This window comes from Amblyraja radiata, chromosome 19 (genome assembly GCF_010909765.2).
Source record: "Amblyraja radiata isolate CabotCenter1 chromosome 19, sAmbRad1.1.pri, whole genome shotgun sequence".
In the NCBI taxonomy this organism is placed as follows: domain Eukaryota; kingdom Metazoa; phylum Chordata; class Chondrichthyes; order Rajiformes; family Rajidae; genus Amblyraja; species Amblyraja radiata.
The window spans coordinates 18387401-18408128 of record NC_045974.1 but is presented as its reverse complement, the minus strand read 5'-3'; the positions used below and the strand labels follow the sequence as shown (position 1 = coordinate 18408128).

The following is a 20728-nucleotide window of genomic DNA, read 5'->3' as shown; positions in this document are numbered from 1 at the left end:
AATTCACACTTGCTAACTTCAGCTGTAGTTGTTTGTCCCTCCTCATGCGTTTAAATATTAGTTGCAATGAAGTGCTGACAACAGGCCTGATAAGGCTAAGAGGGGGTAAGCCTTTGGAAGCTTGTTGATATTCTTTGTCTGAGACGGGGGAACAATTTACTTAATAGCTCTTGTTGGAGAGAGTGCTCACAGGTTAATAATACACATTTTGTATTCACACCCAAAAGATGTTTACTTGGCAAAGGTACTGGAGAATGTCCAATTCTATCCAAGAGTGATATTTTCAAGAAGTGAGAATGAAACGGTGGCGAAGAGATGATGAAAGCATATTTTTGTTGATTCATTTTTCAGGTTGTTGACACTGTCAGCAAGGCCAGTGTTCAATGTCCATCCCTAATTGCCCTAATGAAGCAGGTGGTGTGCTGTCACCTTGAACGGCAGTGGTCCTCTGGTGCAGGTGCTCCTTAAGGCGGTGGGATTCCCATACAGCCATGCCCCTGTCATCCTTGGTGGGAGAGGTTGAGAGAGTTGGAGCTGCTGACAGTATTTCTGCATTGCTGGTGGAGAAACATAATGTTTGCAGTGATGGCCAGGGCACTACTCAAGTGGGCTACTCTGGCTTTCATGATGCGGGGCATCTTGTTGTTGATGTAGGCAAATTGAGGGACATAATCCTCTTGACATGCCTTGTGGAAAGGTCTCGGGGCATCAGGATGTGAGCAGGATACCCACATCTCCTTTAGGCATAGTTTGAATGTAACCAGTCAGTTGAGTTTCTGGTTGATGTTGGACTTGGCACGAATATTATCTCTGAACATCAAGGGCATATGGTCAGAACCCCCCTTACTGGATATAGTGATTGCTGGCAAATATTGATTTGCCTCATCAGCCCGTGTCTGAATATGGTCTTGGTTGTACTACACAGAGGCGTAGGATGCTTCATTTGCTGAGGAGATGGAAGAAAGGTGATGCAATCATCAGTGAATGTCTTCACCTTATGGAGGAAGGAAAGTCACTGATGAGGCAATTGAAGGTGGTTGGATCTTGGACACTGCTCTGTGGCGTTCCTGCAGAGATGCTGGGTTGTTTCACCTCCGACAGCCGCGGTTATGTACCTTTGGGCAAGGTATGCCTCCAGTTACTGATCCCCAGAAACTTCAGTTCAGCCATCACAGTTTGATCCCACTCTTAATTAAGTGCTGCCTTGATGTCAAAAGCAGTCACTCTTGTTTGCCCTATGGAATTCTGTGTTTGGACCATCGCTGTGATAAGGTCTGGAGCCAAGTGGTCCTAGGCAGCAGTGGATAGGTGAAGAAGAGAGTCGCAAGGAACTCCAGATGCTGGAATCTTAAGCAAAACTCAAGAGTGCTGTAGGAACTCAGTGGGTCAAGCAGCATCAATAGAGAGGAAACATTTCTGGTACGGAGCTCCTTCCGTCTGAAGAACGATTCATACCCAAAACGTGGTCTGCCCATTTTCCTTGTAAATATTTATCAAGCTCACTTTTGAATATTATACTTAATTCTGTCCAGATAAATACTCTTAACAATCGCTTCCCCTTGTGTTAGTTTTAATATAGACCATTTCTCAGTGTCCTTGGTTTCTGACCATCCTCCAATGGGAATAGCGATTGTTGGGAATGTAATTACCTTTATGGGTTTAAATGCTTCTATTAGATCCTATTTTGACCCAAGGAGAACAGCTATAGCTCCTCTCGAATCTCCATTCCAGAAACATCCTGGTTAGTTTCATCTGCACCCACTTTGATGCCTTTAGATCTTTCTGAAATTGTCATGTCCAATACTGTAGATTGGATATTGTTCTTTAGGAGAGATAAGGGTGCCCTTATGACCCACTTTGATGCCTTTATGTTCATTAAGACTAGCTTGCTCAAGCATCTGAGCTTTGTGAACCTGCTTGCTAATGTAGACCCTGCTTTCTAGTCAGCGGAATCTCCCTTCTACCTTTAGCAGTCTTCCAGCAAAGGTGAAGTGGTCTGTGCAGCAGTCAAGTCCTCTCTGTTTCAGGTCCCTGGCCATGTTCCTGGTACTTTGTTCTTTCAGGCTGTGCTCATAATGGTAGAGGAGAATATTTCCCTCTTGCGAAGCAACCTTTATCCTTCCCCGCAACCCTCTCTCCCCCGCCTTCATTCTCTCTTGAGTGTAGTGATTATGTTACTCGTCCTTCCTGGAGTCTTGATTCCTATCCACACAGCCAGCAGGCATCCTGTACCTGTTGTACAACGTTCCTGCATCACTATATTTTACTTAAAACCTGTATTTATTCAAGGCATGTTGACATTGTTAGTAAGGTTGGTGCTTATTGTTTATCGCTAATTGCCCCCTCACATTAGAGGGGCCAGGTTAATATAGCTGCTGGTTCAAAAAAATATGGTGGGCTCCTTTTTAGGGTGGTACTCTGCGTGAGTTTTTCTGAAAATCTGGCAGCTTTATGTTTTACCCTCATTAATTCTAGCTTTTTATTCCAGTTAATTAATGGCTTGAATTTAAATGTGGGATTCAAACTCGAGCCTCTGGATCAATGGTCCAGTAACACAAACTGCTTTACGGTCACCCTCCGAGACACTGACATTTTGTCCCCCGACCACTGCGCCAATCCAGGCTGCTACCCATGCAGTGCAACAGTCAACTTTTCCAGGCAACTTTTCCCCTTGGCCACTGCAGTGTCTTCTGCAGCTTGGACTCCTGCTCAACATCTCTGAAGCAGTTCCTTAATACATGTATGTGTAGGAAGGAACTGCAGACGCTGGTTTAAACCAAAGACAGACAGAAAAAGCAACATTAACTCAGCGGGACAGGCAGCATCTCTGGAGAGAAGGAATGAGTGACATTTCAGGCCGAGACCCTTCTTCAGACCCTTAATACATCTTCACTGACAACAAACGTTTTCCTTGTATGTGATTGCAAAAATCCTCTCCAACTGTGCTAGTGACTCACTCAGCTTGCCATTTCTTTCAAAACTAGTTTTATATATGTTCAGATTTTTTTTTTGACTTATTGCCTAGTTTTGTTGCTTAACTAATTTCATATTTAAAGTTAATTACATTATTTTTTTCTGAATGCAAGACGCTAGCTAATTATGTAATTGGACACTTCCTGTCTGAAAGTGATCACAAACCATCACATGCATTGGAGGGACGGAGGAGCAAGGTAGGGAGGGAGTGAGTGTTCTGTAGGTACGACTGTTAGCATGTTGTCTGACTATCCCTGCCACAACTCTCCCTATTACTCCGGTCCCCTCACGTTTCCGATCAGGACTTTGTAAGGTTGATTGGGCATGGAACAACTTGATCATATGAGTTGCAGAGGTCAATGTGAGGTGGTGCATCCAGTTTTATTCATTTTTTGTTTCAGCAGTGCAGTTACAGTACAACAAAGTGGCGTGCGAGACCATTTCAGAGGGTAGGTAAGAGTCAAACAAATTGCCATAATTAATAAACCATAAATCCATTCAATCTTAATCACCGCACTCTTGCGTGCATTGTCCAACAGTTCGGCTAATATGACTACATATTGTATCTAAAATGCATCCTGTATGAGCATGTTTTAAAGATAAATCTTTCCTTTTGTAATGCCTTTTGAAAATGATAGTGTCTTAGCCTAGTTTTGTGTAACTGTTTTAAGAAGAGGAACAAAATACTTCAAACATTGTGGTTGGCTATAAGCACAGTTTAAAGGAGTAATTTGAAGTAAAACTCCAAGCTGCAGTCAAATAACCTTAATCTTGTAACTTTGAGTTTGGTACACTTGATCCTGACCAGGTCATCTGTGATCTGTCTGCAGCTGACAATGAGTTAGAACTGCTTGTATTTTGGGTACCCATTTTGATCAGATGGACATTGTGCACAAAATGGCAGGTTTGATTCATAAATTATATATACGCACAGTCTAGTTTACTGTTAATGTATGTGTGCTTTCTCAGAGAATAAATACATAACAGGGTGGAAGATGTAATTTGTTTTAAAGAGTTTCTATTCTGCAAAAGAAATACATTTGACCAAAATGTTGCATTTCTGCTTGATTCTTTCTAGTCACACAGCCTTGTTCTCTGTGATCTACAAGTGCAACAATTTGTTGAACTATTAAGATCTCCATCCCCACTGCTTTTTGTTAGAGAGATGCTATCACACAACTGTGTGTTTTTCCTTGTGCATGCTTGATCTCTTCCTGTTGATGTACTGCGTGTGTGTGTATATATACATATATATGTATTCTCTTTCTATTCTTATTTCTTTGCTGCAGACCGAGTTTTGGCAGGACAGCAAAACAACCAGGATGTTCCAGGTAAGTCACTGCAATGGTTCTTATATTTGCTCCAACTGGCCCTGCGATTCGTGGATCCTTCCAAGCCCCCATCCGGCTTTATTCATCTTGGTTTGTTACTTGGCATATTTTGATTTAACTGTGGCATTTAGATACAACTCTTATTTGAAATATGAGGGCTATTGTTAATTTTGTGTGAAGATTCGCACGGACAAATCCCATCTAAGTGCACCAAATAAACTGTAGAATCCCAGCTGTACGCAAGAAGCAGTAGGCCACAATTAACTTGCAGCAGGTGTAGTATTACTTGTCATACCTGTGTGTGTGTGTGTATATATATATATATAAATGCTGTTCTTTTGGTATCAGGCTTGTTAAATATTTTGACCTTGACATAAATACTGCAGGTTAGTCTCCATATACTTCATCAAAAACATGTGTTGTGATTGGTAATGCCAGCTCAGTGCACAACAGCAGTGATGCTGTCTGCTAGATGCTGGCGTGTAGCAGCATGGACAATGCTTCCGTTTAATATCATCTACATTCCTTGTTTGTCATCATTCCTTGTTTACAATTTAAAACCTGTAGTCTGCTAAACTGAAAGTTTGACCATTTGTGAAAATGATCGCTAACTGTATGGTTGCTTAATACAACCTACATACTCAACTTGATAAAAACGAGGAGCACAAGACGTGGGAGCAGAATTAGGCCATTTGGCTCATGGAGCTTGCTCTACCTTTCGATCACGGCTGATCTATTTTTACCTCTTATCCACATTCTCTTGCCTTCTCCCAATAACTTTTGATGCCCTTACTAATCAAGAACCTATCAATCTTCATCTTAAAAATACCCAATGGCTTTGCCTCCGCAGCCATCGGTGGCAATAAATTCCACAGATTCTACAGCCTCCGGCTAAAGAAATTCCTCCTCATCACCATTCGAAAGGTACGCCTTTTTATTCTGAGGCTGTGCCCTCTGGTCCCAGATTCTCCCACTACTGGAAAAAGCAGGCCATTCAACACCTAGTGCCTGCTCTACATTTTATTAGGAATGGCTGATTTTCCACCCCGGAGCCATTTACCTGTGCTCTCCCCAGAAACCCGTGATGTCCTTAAATATCCAGTAGTTTTTCAAGCTGTGTTTTGAATGAACTCAATGACCTGACACTACAGCTCTCCCTGGTAGAGAATTTAAATGATTCATCACCCTCTGAATGAAAATAGATTTGCTCATCTCAGTCGGGAAAGGCCCAAGTCTGTCATCCCTGCTTTAGATGCATTAAGACACAGAAACATCCTCCTGCATTCAGCCTGTTACATCCAGTGAGAATTTTATACATTTCAACAAGATTTCCTGTCATTCTTATTAATTCTTGAAGCTTTAGGCGTATTCCATTCATCTCGTACAGCAAACCTTCCATCCCCAGACCCATTAGTCAATCTTTCCTGTATACTTTCGGTGGGAAGGATATCCATTTTTGGATAAGGAGACCAAAATCATGCACAATACTCCGGATGCAGTCTCACCATTATCCTATACAACTGCAGTAAAGCTTCATGTTCTCTCAAAATCCTGCCGTAAGACTGTCCTATATATAATTTGTCTTGTCTTTCCATATAATATTCCATCTGCCATGTTCACGCCAACTCAGTCAGTCACTTTTGAAGGCTCTTTACATCCTCCTTCATGTTCACAATCCCCATTAGTTTGGTGTTTTAAGCAAACGTGCATATATATGTAATTTAGACTCCTTACACCAATCCATAGGGTCCTCCACCAGTCACAACCTGCCAACCTGAGAAACTATGCTCTATCTCCCCCCCCCCCCCATCCCCCTCCAAATTCAATTTGCTCGAAGCTAGTTGATCAAGATTCTTTGCAGAACCTTATCGAATGCCTTCCAAATATCTAATTTGTTGATTTTTCCCTCATCTGCTCCAGTACATAAACTAAAATCCATTTACTGGCAGATTAGTCAAATGTTTTCTCTTCATAAATCCATGCTAACTTCATTGTACTTTGCATGTATTCTGTTTTAATCCTTGATTTTAGATTGCACCTGCATTGATGTTAGGTTGACAGGTCACCTGTTTCCTGTTTTCTCTCTCTCTCACCTTTAAGTGGGATCACATTTGCTATCCTCCAATCCACAGAAATATTTCAGAATCTGTGGAATGTTAGATGATGAAATCCAGAGAATCCACGGTCTCTAACCACCTCTTTCAAAGCTGGCATCGCATGTTTGTTGATCCAAGGAAATGTCAATAGTTTGAAGTATTTGAAAAGCTTGAATAGGGCAGTGTTGCTGCTGGACAATATTAGAGTTCCTTGTTCAATCCTGACCTTGGGCGCTGTTTGTGTGGAGTTTGCATGGTCTTCCTGTAACCGCACAGATGTTTCCTCCAGGTGCTCCCAGTTCCTTGCACATTTGGTCGGTTTAATTATCTTGTGTTTTTCACCCCTTTTTCTAGATGAGTGTGAAAGATTCAAAGGTGAGATGATGGGTGGTGAAAGAAAGTAAAATATAGAGATACAGAGAAACGAGAGGGAGGAGTTACTGATAGGGACACAAACTCCAAATGCTTCAATCGTCAGCAAAGGAGAAGATGCTGCAGGACCTCAATAGGCCACCAGCTTGAGTGGAGGGAAATGGATGAACAATATTTTGAGTTGGAGCTCTGCAAATTGATTGGAATAGGGTGGAGAAAGCTGGAAAGGAGTGATGGGGGTGGAACAAAACCTGCCACAGTTAGGGCAGCACGTGGCGCAGCGGTAGAGTTGCTGCCTTGCAGCGCCAGAGACCCGGTTTCGATGCTGACTACGGGTGCTTGTCTGTACAGAGTTTGTACGTTCTCCCCGTGACCTGCTTTCTCCGAGATCTTTCTGTTTCCTCCCACACTCCAAGGACATACAGATTTGAAGGTTAATCAGCTTGGTATGAATGTAAAATTGTCCTTAGTGTGTGTAGGATTGAGATAATGTGCGGGGATCGCTGGTCATTGCTGACCCGGTGGGTCGAGCTGACCCGGTGGGTCGAAGGGCCTGTTTCCGTGCTGTATCTCTAAACTAAAACAAATTAAACTATAGTGCTAGATGGATAGAGGTGAGGGAGTGAGTGATTGGCTCATCGTTGGAGCAAGTGGCAAAGGCCAAAGGTAAAAAAGAAGACAAAAGGATGTCTGACAAGCAGAGGAGGAATGAAATGTAAAGCCGGAGGGAGGAATATGGGTGGAAGTTGACAGGGAAGAGGGGCAAGAGGGTGGATGAAAGGGAAATGGAGGACATGGGGATGAGCGGTTATTGATGGAATCGCTCTGCTGGGAACTAGAATATTCCCACAGTCAGGAAGTACCTGCTTTCTCTGGCCATGGCCCTATTTATTAAAAGAAAACATATTTCTGTCACATCTCCCCAACCCCATGGGAACATGTGTTTTTCAACTCTGACATTCTGTAATAATTTTTATCAGAGAGATGTGTAGCATTAAAAAATTTTTATAGGAATGTACAGCAGGTGCTGGTTTATACCGAAGATAGACCCAAAATGCTGGAGTAAATCTGGCCACATTCTCTGGAGAGAAAAAAAATATGTGACGTTCCCCGTCGGAACCCTTCTTCAGACTGAAAGTAGAGGTGGGGGAAAACCAACTGGAGGTGAGAAAAGTCCAGAACAAATCAGAGCTGGCAACAGATGTCCTCAAGAAGGTGTAGCCCAAAATTGTCCATTGTGGTCTGGGGAAGGTTTGATAACAAGAGGGTTACAAGGATGTGACCAGTGGTACTGATAGGACCACTAGGGTGAGGGAGGGTAAGAAAAGGGGAGGGAATGCAGGAGTTACTTGAAATTGGAGAAGTCAATGTTCAAATGGTTTGGTTGTAAGCTGCCCAAGCATAATATGAAATGAAATAATTTAAAAGGTGTTTAGAAATACCCCATGGAAACAGGCCCTTCAGCCCACTGTGACGACCATTGGACACCCCTTCACACAAATTCTATGTTATCCCACTTTTGTATCCACTCCTTATAAGCTAGGGGCAATTTACAGAAGCCAATTAACTTATAACTCTGCACGTCTTTGGTATGAGGGAAGAAACCGGGGCACTGGGCAAAACTCACAGTGAGAACGTGCAAACTCCACCAAAAGAGCACCAAAGGTCAGAAACAAACCTGGGTCTGACAGCAGCTCTGCCAGCTTCGCCACAGGTGCTGACAAGTTGTGTTCGATATTTGCCATCACGCTATGTAACATTTATGCACAGAACTGGATATTGAATGTAGGTGTTTAACGTGTTGAACAAGCAGTGATGATTATTGGTAAATTTATTTAGTTTTTTTTCCACTTTCCATATTGGGATCCATTCAGATCCATCTGAAAAATGGTTGTCTAGGATATAAGAAGCAAAGAAAGGTGGTGTTGATCACTGCTATAATGGAGTGGGGGGGTTGGAATTTGAAATCAAATTTTAAAATATCTGGAAACATAAGTAATTGTAGTCTCCACTATTGAGGCAGTCAATATCTCACATATTGCTGTCACCTCCATCAGTGGCACAGGTTAATTTCAAAGCCACTGCTTAGTCATTAAAGAGCATTGGCTGTGCTCTAGAATTCAGTCTCTGGATGATTCTGGGGAAAATCTGGACACCAGTCAGTTTTTAAACTTTGTTGTACAGTTATCTGAATACTATTGGTTTATTATTATTGTGTATACAAAGATACAGTGAAAAAACGTTGTTGCGCCTGCGATCCAGACGCATCATGCCACACGTGGGTACTTTAGGGAGCACGAAAGAGAAAGTAAACAGAGTACGGAGTATAGTATTATATCTACAGATTTGTTTTAATGTTCAAGGGCAGCATCAAGGTAGATTGGAAATTCATCCTTAGCAGAAGAAAGATCTGTTCAAGTGCCTGATCACAGAGAAAATAAGGTTGTCCTTGAATCTGGTGGTTTGTGCTTTCAAACTTTTTTGGATTGCCTGCCTGATAGGAGAGGGGTGTGAGTGGTCCTTAATTACGTTAGCTGCTTTCCCGGGGCAGTGTGGAGTATAGGTGAAGTCGATTGGGTTTTGGGGGGAATGCTGGTTTGGATGATGGATCAGGCTGTGCCCCCTACACACTTCGCTTTTTTTGCAGTCTTGGGAAGAGCAATTGCCACACCAAGCTGTGATGCATCCCAATAGGATCTTTCTACATCTGGAGTCATTGGAGACCTGCCGAATTTCCTTGCTGAGACCCTGGATGGAAATTCAAACTCGTAGTGTTTGCTCCATTACACCAGATGTAAGCATGGGGTGCGAGGTGGAGAGTGGGAATGGGCATAGTGTTGACAAAGGTTTATTGGACTGATATCAGGAATGAGCGGGCTGTTGTATGAAGAAAAGTTGCTCGTGTCCATTGGCTTTTAGAAGAGTGAGAGGAAACTTGATTGAAACATACCAGATCCCGAGGGGATCTTCTGGGAGGGCCAAGAACAGGTCACCATTTAAAAATGAGGTGTTGCCCATTTAAGCCTTTAAAACACTCTTCCTCCAAGGGAGGTTGGTGGTGAGTCTGTCAATAACTTTAAGGCAAAGTTAGATGGATAGTTGTTAAACAAGTCACCTGAAAAGTCGCCATAGGTATATGGGAATGCAAAGTTAATGTTGCAATAAGATCCACCGTGATCATACTAATCGGCGGACTAGCCTTGAGTAGATGAACAGCTTCTCCTCCTAATTTGTGTGTTTGTGTAAAATTGACCATTAAATTATTGTATCATTGTAATGATACCAATAGTTCTGAGGGAATGAAAGAAGTTGTTCTGGCCAAGTCAAGAAAGGACACGACTTCAGTCCAATCTTGAAGTGGCTGACATTTGAATTTCTCCTGAAGTGGTCTTGCAAGGTAGGATGGTTTTCATTTTCATAAATCTTCAATGGCGGAAATAAATCTGAGCAGTAAATTGGGCCTAACTCACTGGATAACATTTGTTATCTTCATTCAAGTGCGAAAAAATATTTATTGTTTCTCGTGCAATGTTAATTGTTATTTTGGCTGTGGTGAGGTATGTGCTAAAACCTGAAAGGGCAGACCTTGATACACTCGAACCCCTGCAGCTGAATAATATTTGTGGAATCTCTTCAGTGTGAGCATCAATGTCTTCTCTTTTATTTATGAATGCTCAGCAGTATATTTGGACCTCCAATTCAAAGGGATTTAAATAAACGTTGTCAGGACCCATGGAGATGAAATTTTATAGCCTGAAAAAAAACAATGATTTGCTGAATGGAACAATAGGGCAAAAAGGAAATCTCTCACAATGGACAAAAGAATAGAGAATACTTTACCTTGACCTTTACCTGAATGTTGTGGTAGGAATGAAGAAAGAGGTGGATTAATTAGCCTGGACTGGTACATCAAACAATCTCAGCCAATCGATCAGCATCTGTGGGGAGAAAGGAATTGGCCATTATTACAAGCATCCTTGACAGCTGCAGAAAGAATCAAGGATCTGGTCTTGAATTTATGCCTCCGGTTTGTCAATGTGGCATCTCTTTTCAAAAAGAAAGGATACTATCAACTATGTCAAATATAGCCTGGTTAGTCTAGCACTGAGGGTGGAGAATTAACTTGCACTGGATGAAATGTGTGGAATGGAGACAGTGCAGTTTGATCATTGACGTAATTTCTAATGAGTTTAACAGTTCTTCAAAGGAGGTACGAATATGCTGATCATGTACATTGACGTGTGGTGACACAATTAAGGTGTTTGTTAATGGCAACAGAAGTTAAAGACTTTAAGAGAAACAAATAGGTGGCTGCCTGCTGAAGGTACATTGCAGGATGTGCACTGGATCTTGGTAAGAAAGAAAATAGCCAGTGATGAAACTTAAAAGAGTAAAAAAGCAGAGTATCTTTGAAGTTATAATGCAAGAAACATGGGAAATTACTTTGCACAAAAACTTTGGGATCTCAGCATTTTAAAAAAAAAAGGATATTTTTCAGAAATGAAGAGAGCACTAAATGCAGGATGAATCATTTGTTATGCTGTGATGGGTAAATTGTAGAAATGTTCAAGATCTTTATTGGGTAAACTAGTGAGACCGTAGAAAGATGAATATTTGAAAATGGAGAATTTGAATGATTGTGGAGATGATCAGAATTCTCTGTATTGCGTGGAGAGCTCTCCAACTGTTGACGTGATGTGTTATAACTTAAAATGGTACCTTTTGGCTTTTGGACCCGGATTATTTTTGTTAACTGGTACAGGACCTGTCAAACCTGACATCATAGATGCAAAGATTATGAGATCGTAGATAAAGACTGTATTAACTACCAAGTCATTACTGGTGTATTTTTCCCCATTCACAAGCAAATTGGTCCAATTACCCTGCATTTTAAATGTTCTTATGTTTTAAAATATTTTTATGTTAGCTATCTTTTTAAATTTTTGATTCAACAAAATAAACTTGTGGCAGATAAATTAACCATTTAACTTTAAAAAAAATATAGTTTTCATTCGTTTCAAGGTGTTACACACACACACACACACACACACACACACACACACACACACACACACACACACACACACACACACTTTTCGAACCTCGCCTCATCACATTGTCATTTGAGTCTTGTGCAAAGCTTTCTCTGATAGTCGCATCTGCTGAATTTCTAGAGCTTTCAAAAAACGTAATCAGTTTGGGAAGCATTACCTCCTCCACAAGGTTAGGTGATGCATGAATGATGATGCAGAATTAAGTCTCGTGCACTGACATGAGCAGCACAGAAAACACTCAGCAAAGGTTTGGAAATTTCTTATCCAAATTAGTAATTGAGTCAGACACAAAATGCTGGAGTAACTCCTCAGTGGGACAGGCAGCATCCCTGGAGAGAAGGAATGCATGACGTTTCGGGTCCCTTCTTCAGACTGTCATACAGTATGGAAACACTTAAACTGCGATCCAACTGATCCATGGTGACCTTGGACCTTCGATGCCCCATCTAAGCTAGACTGAATAGCAGGCTACATAAGCTTTTCAATAGCAGGCAACATAAGCCTCGGTAAACGTGACAAACTAAACTGAAAACCTTCTTCAATACCTGCTTTTGACCCATATCTAAATCTTTCCTATCTGTATCTGTGTCCAAATGTATTTTAATGTTTTAATTCAATTACATTCCAAAGGCAGTAAAACAAAAGATGGCTCTTGATCAATGTTATGTTGAATTATTAACAAGAAATTGATTCACACTTTTTAATCGTAATTTTCTATTTCGTAAAATATCACACATCCTTTGTGCCACTAAAATTGTTTCCTCAAAGTCTTGACCACAAGGCGACCATTTTCAACCTTTGTGCTTGAGTAACAAGTCTGGTCTATTGTGTGTATGTCACCAAGTCAATGCTGTTCAAGGGCAGTGAGGGGACATTGTGTCTTAGCAAAGTAGATGATAGGGTAGTTAATAGGGGTGGTCATCTCTTGTACCTGTGCACTCATAAATAACAGCTCATTGAAATGCTGCGATCGTGTTTTACTGTCTTGCTCGTAGCTGTAATTTTAATCAACTCTCGTGCTAGAGCTGACATGATTTGTTTGCTTGGCTTTGCTGTGCGTGGGCCCAAGAAGTAATGTATTTGTTCTGACTGATAAATTAAAACTTGGACAATACTGTTTCAGATTTTAATAGGTAATAAAGGTAATGGCCCTGTCCTTTTCATACTGTGTTAACGTTAATATGGTTGCATCTGAATGACAAAAGAGTGAAGTAACTTGAGTGCTGGATTGATAAGTTACGCGATACCACACAAAGCAGCTTCACAAGTGAAGCAGGCACAATTAAGGCTTTGGTCTCTGCAGTGAGATGCCAGCCTGAGTGCATGTCTTCAAACAAAACAAATACAGTGACCAGCGAGACAATTTGACCTTTAATTTCTGTGAATTTGATGCTAGGTGAGAGGTCTTTATCAGCCCTAGATTTATAGGGTATTTCCAAAATAAAAATCTATACTCTTCAAACTTTTGGTAGGAATTTGAATTCTTTAAGACGGATTTTAAGTTCCTATGAAATATAGAAATAGACTAATCACTCCAACCAGTCCAATATGGTGTTTCTGCTCATTTTGCAAGTCTTTCTATTGGACCGACATGGAGTCATACAGCATGGAAACAGGCCCGATGGCCCAACTTACCCATGTGACCACGATGCCCCAACTACACGAGTGCATTTGGCCCATATGTATACATTTAGACCGTTCCTATCCATGAACTCATCCAAATGTGTTTTAAATGTTGTTATAGTACATGCTTGAATTATCTCCTGGCAATTTGTTCCATATACCATCTGTGTGGAAAATGTTGCCCCACTGGTTACAATTAAATCATTCCCTCTCACTTTCAACCCATGTCCTCTGGCTCTTGATTCCCCCACTCTAGGTAAAGACTCTGTTTACTTGCCCTATCTATTCCCCTCATGACTATATCTATTCCCCTCATGACTATAAGATCGCGCTTCATCCTCCTGCACTAGCCTGCCAACCACTCCATGTAGTTCAAGCCCTCGTGTCCTGGAAAATCCTCGTAAATCTCTGCACTCTTTCCAGCTTAACAACATCCTTCCTATGGTAGAGTGACAAAAACTGAACACACTACTCTAAATTTGGTCTCCCCTATGTCTTGTGCAACTACAACATAACATCTCTATTTCTATTTGCAATACCCTAACTGATGAAGGCCAATGAACTAAAAGCTTTCTTGACCACCTTATTTACCTGTGACGCCAATTTCAAGAAACTTTGTACCTGGACTTTTAGATCTCTCTGCTCTACAAAACTCCTCTGGGCCCACCCATTCACAGTGAAGGTCCTGCCCTCGTTTGACTTCCCAACATACAACTTCTGGAATGAGTTGGTTATATAAGAAGGTATGACTGGCTCGGCTTGTATCTGATGGAATTTGGAAGAATGACAGTGAACTCGATGGAAACAAGTCAAGATTCCTCAGGATCCTACTCGGTTGGTGTGGAGAAGTTCCTTGAGGAACAATCAAAAACAAGGTGTAATTGTTGACAGGAACAAGGTGTAGCTTTTCCCCTTGGAGAATCATGAGTCTTTGGGACAAATCATCCTCCTACTCATTTTCCAGTTGACCTGCGATTTTATTCTCTCAACTCCTGCCTTTGAGCTACACTGAGGACAATTTACGTGGTCACATAACCCACCAGCTTATCTTTAGCGTGTGGGAGGACATTGGAACAACAAACAGAAACCCTGTGGGAAAACATGCAAACTCTGTGCAGACAGATAGCACTCAAGATCAGGATTTAACCCAGGTACCCATCTTCATTACAATACAAGCAATGGCAGGGGGGCATATGAAGGGAACATCAAACTGATGCAAAATATTTGTTAAGTATTAGTTTTTAAATTAAAATATCAAAACGAGGAAGGTATGCTAAGCATTTAAAACTTAATGTGTGGTCCTACAAGGAGAAGTGTATCCATTTCTGGGCACCACATTTTTGGAAGGCGATCAAGTCCTTAGCAGGGATGCAGACAAGCAAGCTTCAGCAAAATGGTAATGGGAATCTGTGACTTGTTCCACATGGAGATCCAGCTGAGTTTTTTCACTTCTGAAGCAGGGAAAGTTTAAGGGAAGAATCAAAGAATGATTCAAATTAGGAACAGTTCTGATGCAATACAGACACTATTTCCACTGCCAAATCAGTTGTTGACTAGAGAATGTCGAGAGATGGTTAGGAGGCATAAAAATTATTGTGAGCAGAATTTTTCAATGACATTATCTGAAGAGCATGGCATGAGAGAGCGAAGTATGTTTTAGTGGTAACTTTTTTTGGCCTTAAACCTAAGCTCTTTTCAGTGGTTGAAGAGAAAAATATTTGGATGGCTCTTTCAATGTATAAATGGCCTCTTGTTCTGTATAATTTTGCAGTTTTCATTCTCATAAACAACGTAATTTCCCCTGTATAATTATGTGCAATGATGCTCTGCGTGTATGACTTAATGATGTTGATGCTATAAATATAACTTGAATGGCTAGGATAATTTGCTCATTAGCACTAACCCAGTTTCCTATGTTTCCCACTTGGAAGTTTTGAATCACAAGTTCTCTTTCATTCATTCTCTATAGATCCCAAGTCTGACATTTGGTCTCATTGGAGATGTTTATCACATCTGCCCTGTTTACAATGATTCTTTTGCGCATGCATCACGTTATATCCTTATCATTCATCCCTCTGCATCTTCCCTGTAGTTACTCCTGTTTTAATTTTGTTGCAGAAGGCACTTGGTTTTAGAGACAGGGTTCTGTGAACACTAATTAATTGCCTCTGCTATTTTCCACCTGGTCACGGATATGATCCAACTATTTAATTGCAAGGTAGCTCAGCCAAAACGAATCCTCTTTTAACCATTACTTTTATTTCAAGAATGCACTTTGTTCAGAAACATTGTCAATGTTTATAACGCAATGTATAATATGGCATATTTAGTACAGTCCATTGAAATTTCATTTACTTTGTTAGCATGTTACTTTCCTTCAGCAAACAGTCTAGTTTGCACTTACTCCAGCCCCGCTGCATCCACCCTCCCCACCCACGCTCTGTACAATAATAAGAGGACCTCTCCCTTTGGTGCCCTTGCTGTATGAAGCCTCGGACATGTAGCATTCTGTTGTGGACAGCCCCTTGCACTGGCAGAGTAGTGAGCTTCACACAGACCCGGAGGTTTAAGTTTAGTTTAAGTTTCGAGGTATGGCATGGAAACCCTTCAGCCCATCGAGTCGATGCCGACCAGCGATCCCCATATGCTAGTTCTATCCTCTAGGACAATTTACAGAAGCTAACCTACAAACCTGGGCATCTTTGGAATGTGGGAGGAAACTGGAGCACCCAGAGAAAACCCACGTGGTCAGGGAGAACGTACAGACATCATTTGTAGTCGGGATCGAACCCGCGTCTCTGGCGCAGTCAGGCAGCAACTCTGCCTTTGTGCCGCCCATGTGTTCACCAGGTTGATACCCTAGCAGCAGTCATGTGTGTCTGTGTGTGTGTGTGTGCTCCTGGGAACAGTCCATGCTACACAAATTCCTGAATCATCCAGCTGTATTGGATGAATGTTAACAAAGACCACGGTGTCTCTTTCCCAACTGCCTTGGCAAATGCACATTCTGGAAGGTGATGGATGGTGATCTTCTTAGTGAGCCTGGCTTGATGGCAGTATTCGGCTAGTGTCATACATAATGGAAGCAGGCCCCTCAGCTCAACTCATCCATGCCAAGAAGTCCCTTCTAAGCAAGTCCCATTTGCCCATGTTTGGCCCAAATTCATTTAAGCCTTTCAGATCCATGTACTTGTCCAAATCCATTAAAATGTTGTTATTGTCCCCTCCTCTACCATTTCCTCTGACAGCTTGTTCGATATACACACACTGTGTGAAGAGGTTTCCCCTCGGGTCCATTTTAAATGTTGTCCTCTCTCATCTTAACGTATGTGCTCTCATTTTTGAACCCCCTTCCCTGGGAAAAAAACTACAATCATTTTATATATGCCCCTCATGATTCTATATGAACACCCCTCAGCTGCTTGTGATCCAAGGAATGAAGTCTCAATCTGCCCAACCTCTCTCCACAGCTCAGGCCCTCAAGTTGTGGAAGCCCATTTGTAATAGATTAGGGACAGTTTGAGCTCGGGTAAATCGTGAGGTAGCTGACAAAATAAAGGGAGGGGTGATGGTTCACATGAAGGGCCAGGGAATCCTCACAGGAAATTTGAACCAGCAAACCAGGCTAAGTGACAGAAGGAGTTGACTGGGCTCGGTTTTTAAAGTCAAGTTCATGAGTGTGATTGACTTTTGTAATGGCACCAGTAGAGGAAATGGAGTTTGCAGTAAAGGGAAGAGACTGAGACTTGCCTTCACATTCCAAGGCAATTGTTGACTGGCCAGTAAGGGACTATGTGTGGTTCAACAAAATCAGGCAGTGGACATCTGCAACATCGCTTGGATTTTCGGAAGCATGGTTTCGGGAAGTAGATTAGGAGCGGAGAGATCAGGCTGGCTGGAGAGCAGCATGAGGATACAATGAGAGACAGACTTGGGATTAGAATGAGGTGAGTACAGAAATGGAATGGTCAAGGGATTGGCCATGCATGTAGTTTGGGAACTGTGTGTATGGAGACCGTGGAGTTTTGTGTGGAGGGAGCATGAAGAGGGTTGTGTTGCCTCGATTTGCAAGTCACTTGGCAATGAGGTTGATGGATGAAATCAGTTAGGGAACGTTGATGGGAGGATAAGGAAAGAACATGGGTTTTAAATGAAATGGAAAGGATTGACTAGAGTGAAGTGCCTTGAAGAGAGACGGTAAGAAGTCCAGAAGTGCAGACAAAGGTGTCATTGGTAAGAAGAGCTGCATCACCACTCTTGTGATCTTGCAATGGGCAAGTTTCATTTATTAAATGGTGTTATTGTCTCCCAGCCAGGATTATTCCACAACCAGGCTATCTTCATAGAATGAAGAGGAGCGTGGTGGTGGAAATGTTGTTTTAGACAAGAGATCTGTCCAAGTGGTGTACGTCAGGAATCAGTGCTGAGCCCATTGCTGTTTGTGGTTTATATCAACAATTTGGATGTAAGTGTACATGGCATGATTAATAAGTTTGCAGATGACACAGATGTAGGTGGTATTATAGACAGTGAAGATGGTTACCAAAAACTACAGAAGACTCTTGATCAGCTGGGCAAATGGGCTGAGGAGTGGCTAATGGAGATGAGTGTGAGGTCTTGCATTTTGGGAAGTCAAAGCAGGGCAGTACCTTCACAGTCAATGGTAGGGGACTGGGGATTGGTGTGGAGCAGAGAGATCTAGGTATATAGTTCCCTGAGACTGGCGTCACAGGTAGATAGGGTGGTTAAGGGCGGCTTTTAGTACATTGCCTTTCACCAGGAAGGGTATTGAATAAAAAAGTTGTGAAGTTACGTTACATTGGTAATGCTGCATTTGAATTATTGTATTTGGTTTTGGTCACCCTGCTATAGGAAGGATGTCATTAAGCTGGGACAAGGGCAGAGAAGATTTCTGAGGAGAGCTTGAGCTACAGGGAAAGATTGGGCAGACTAAGACTTTATTCCTTGGAGTACAGGAAGTTGAAGGGTAATCTTTAGAGGTGTATAAAATCACAACGGGAATAGATAGGATGAATGCAGTGTCTTTTACCCAGGGAAAGGGAATCAAGAACCAGAGGATGTAGATTTAAGGGGAGAGGGAAAAGATTTAATAGGAACTTGGGGGGCAACTTTTCCACTCAGAGGATGGTGTATTTATGGAATGAATGGCCAGAGAATTGAGGCAGGTATGATAACAGCATTTAAAAGACACTTGGACAGGTACATGGATAGGAAATGTTTAGAGGCATAAGGTAAATATGATTACCTTAGATGGAGCATGTTGGTTTGCATGGGCCAGTTGGGCCGCAGGGCCTGTTTCCTTGCTATATGACTCTATGACTAGGATGTTGATGGTGCCCAAACTCGTAAGGTTGCCCGTTGGATGGGCCCTTTTATTTTGCAATTGAATTGGCTTTCTGCACAGAGAGGAGGAAGATAGACCACATGATCATCAATGTGTTGGACCGAAAGACTGGTGAGAGTAATCACCAGTGAATGAGCTGGGTGGGTTAGTTGGTGTAAAAGTGGGATTGGGGTTGCAATGCTGAATGCCTGGCTAGTCCTTTTGGAGAATACCTGGGGAGACACAAGGGGACATTTTGGCTCGGGACCTATTTTCAGACTCAAATTAAAACAAAGGACCCTTCCTATAGAAAAAGGCCAGGAGGCAGAGGCGATGGGAGAAGATATCCTGTATCTGTAAGTGGGCCTGTAAATTGTTGCGGTGTGAATGCAGGGATACAAAGGTCAGGCCTCTGAGGATCAACTGTTCCACACCTGAAAAAGGGAGGTTGGAGGATGGCCAATACATGAGGGGTCAGAGGGAGGGGGGGTGGGGGCAGAGAGGGGTGGATGGAAGCTCGGAGGAAGTACTGTGGGGGAGAGATGATAGGGGCTGAGTTGGGAATGGGTAGTTCAAGTGTGCTGACTAGGAGAAGTAGCATGGTTATATCAGGGGGGGATGCACCTGGACTGGACCCAGTGGTGCTATTAATGAGGTTCCCTGATGGGAGCAGTAGGACCCAGGAGAGTCCGAAACACAAATGCACAGAAGGGCTGCTTGTCAGCACAGGAGAGGTTTGCAATTGATGAAGAAAAGAATGTGGGAAAAAATAGATAAAATATATAAATACAAGTGATGGGTTTGGCTTCAGAATCATAGTCTAATTGTGCATTGGAATGGATCCACTGAAAATGTAAGTTCCATGGATCTGATGCATAGACGTTGAATGCGTGATCATCCCAGCCCGATGTCATTTTCTTAACAAATCCCTTCTCACTGCCCTTGATTAGCATTGCCTTTCCAAGTGTTTTTACACAGCCCCTCGGAAATGTTTCTGATTTTAGGTCGGAAGTCCTGGTATCGGTCTGCCCCTTTCTTCATTTTCAAATAAATGTTGACCCCATGTTGGCAACCTTGCAGTCCTGCGATATCACAACTCCAGCCAAAAGGTAGAGGGTTAGGTGATGATCATAGGCTCAATAATTCCCCCTCTCAAGAGCCTGAGGTGTATCTTGGCTATTTATACTCTCTTACAATGCTGAACTCCTTAATATTTGTAACTTTCCCCTCAATGAAACGGTCATTCATGTGCGTGATATGTTTCAAATGGACCTGAATTCAGGTTCCAAGTGTTTGAAATGGGATTTTTCTTGTTTCAATCTTGCCAGGTGCTTTGACATGCAAATGATGATATGCAATTTAAATGCCAAAGTGCCTGGGTGTTCTGCAAACCTTTCCATCACTCGCTAATCTCGTTAAATTCCCACCATATCCCTTCAACTCTTCCTGGATGCCTCCAATCAGCTGCACAGAGGCTGAAAATCCAAAGGCCAATTAGCCTACCATCCCATGCATTGTTGGGAATGTGGGAGGAAACTGGAGCACGCACACAAAATCCACGCATTCGTGGAGAACTTGCAGACTCCACATAGACAGCGCCAGAGATCAGCTTTGAACCTGGGTCACTGGACTTGTGAGGCAGCAGTTCCACGAGCTGTGCCACCCTGACCAGCAGTTTCCACTGAAGCTCGAGTTTCCATTCCGAATAGGTTCATACTTAGTTTTCCCATGGCTAATGTTCAATAATGTGGTCTGCACAAACTGAAAAGCATCATTCGCCAAATTAAGCTGAAAGCCTTCCTCTGGCGCTAATATGACACACAGAAAATTGAAGAATTCATGTTGAAGATTTAGCACTGAACGAGCTAGGTTATCTTTTCAGCTTTCAAACCTTTTAGTACGAGGTTTGGTTATAAAGTATGGTGGATATATCAT

General features: G+C 42.1%; 1 protein-coding gene across 13 annotated transcripts in view; it reads left to right on the top strand.

Annotated features, from left to right (window-relative positions):
• The window catches only part of yaf2 (YY1 associated factor 2), a 98682-nt gene that overhangs the window by 11032 nt on the left and 66922 nt on the right, over positions 1–20728 (top strand). For 3 of the 13 annotated variants that reach the window (XM_033037816.1, XM_033037819.1, XM_033037822.1), the window contains exons 3-4: positions 3375–3422; positions 4263–4304. The exons of 2 other annotated variants lie outside the window; for them this stretch is intronic. In XM_033037816.1, coding sequence (XP_032893707.1) covers positions 3375–3422; positions 4263–4304 — 90 coding nt within the window. Of the gene's footprint in view, positions 1–3374; positions 3427–4262; positions 4305–20728 lie in introns of all 13 variants that reach the window. 8 more of the 13 variants (XM_033037827.1, XM_033037823.1, XM_033037828.1 and 5 more) reach the window with 4 other exon arrangements.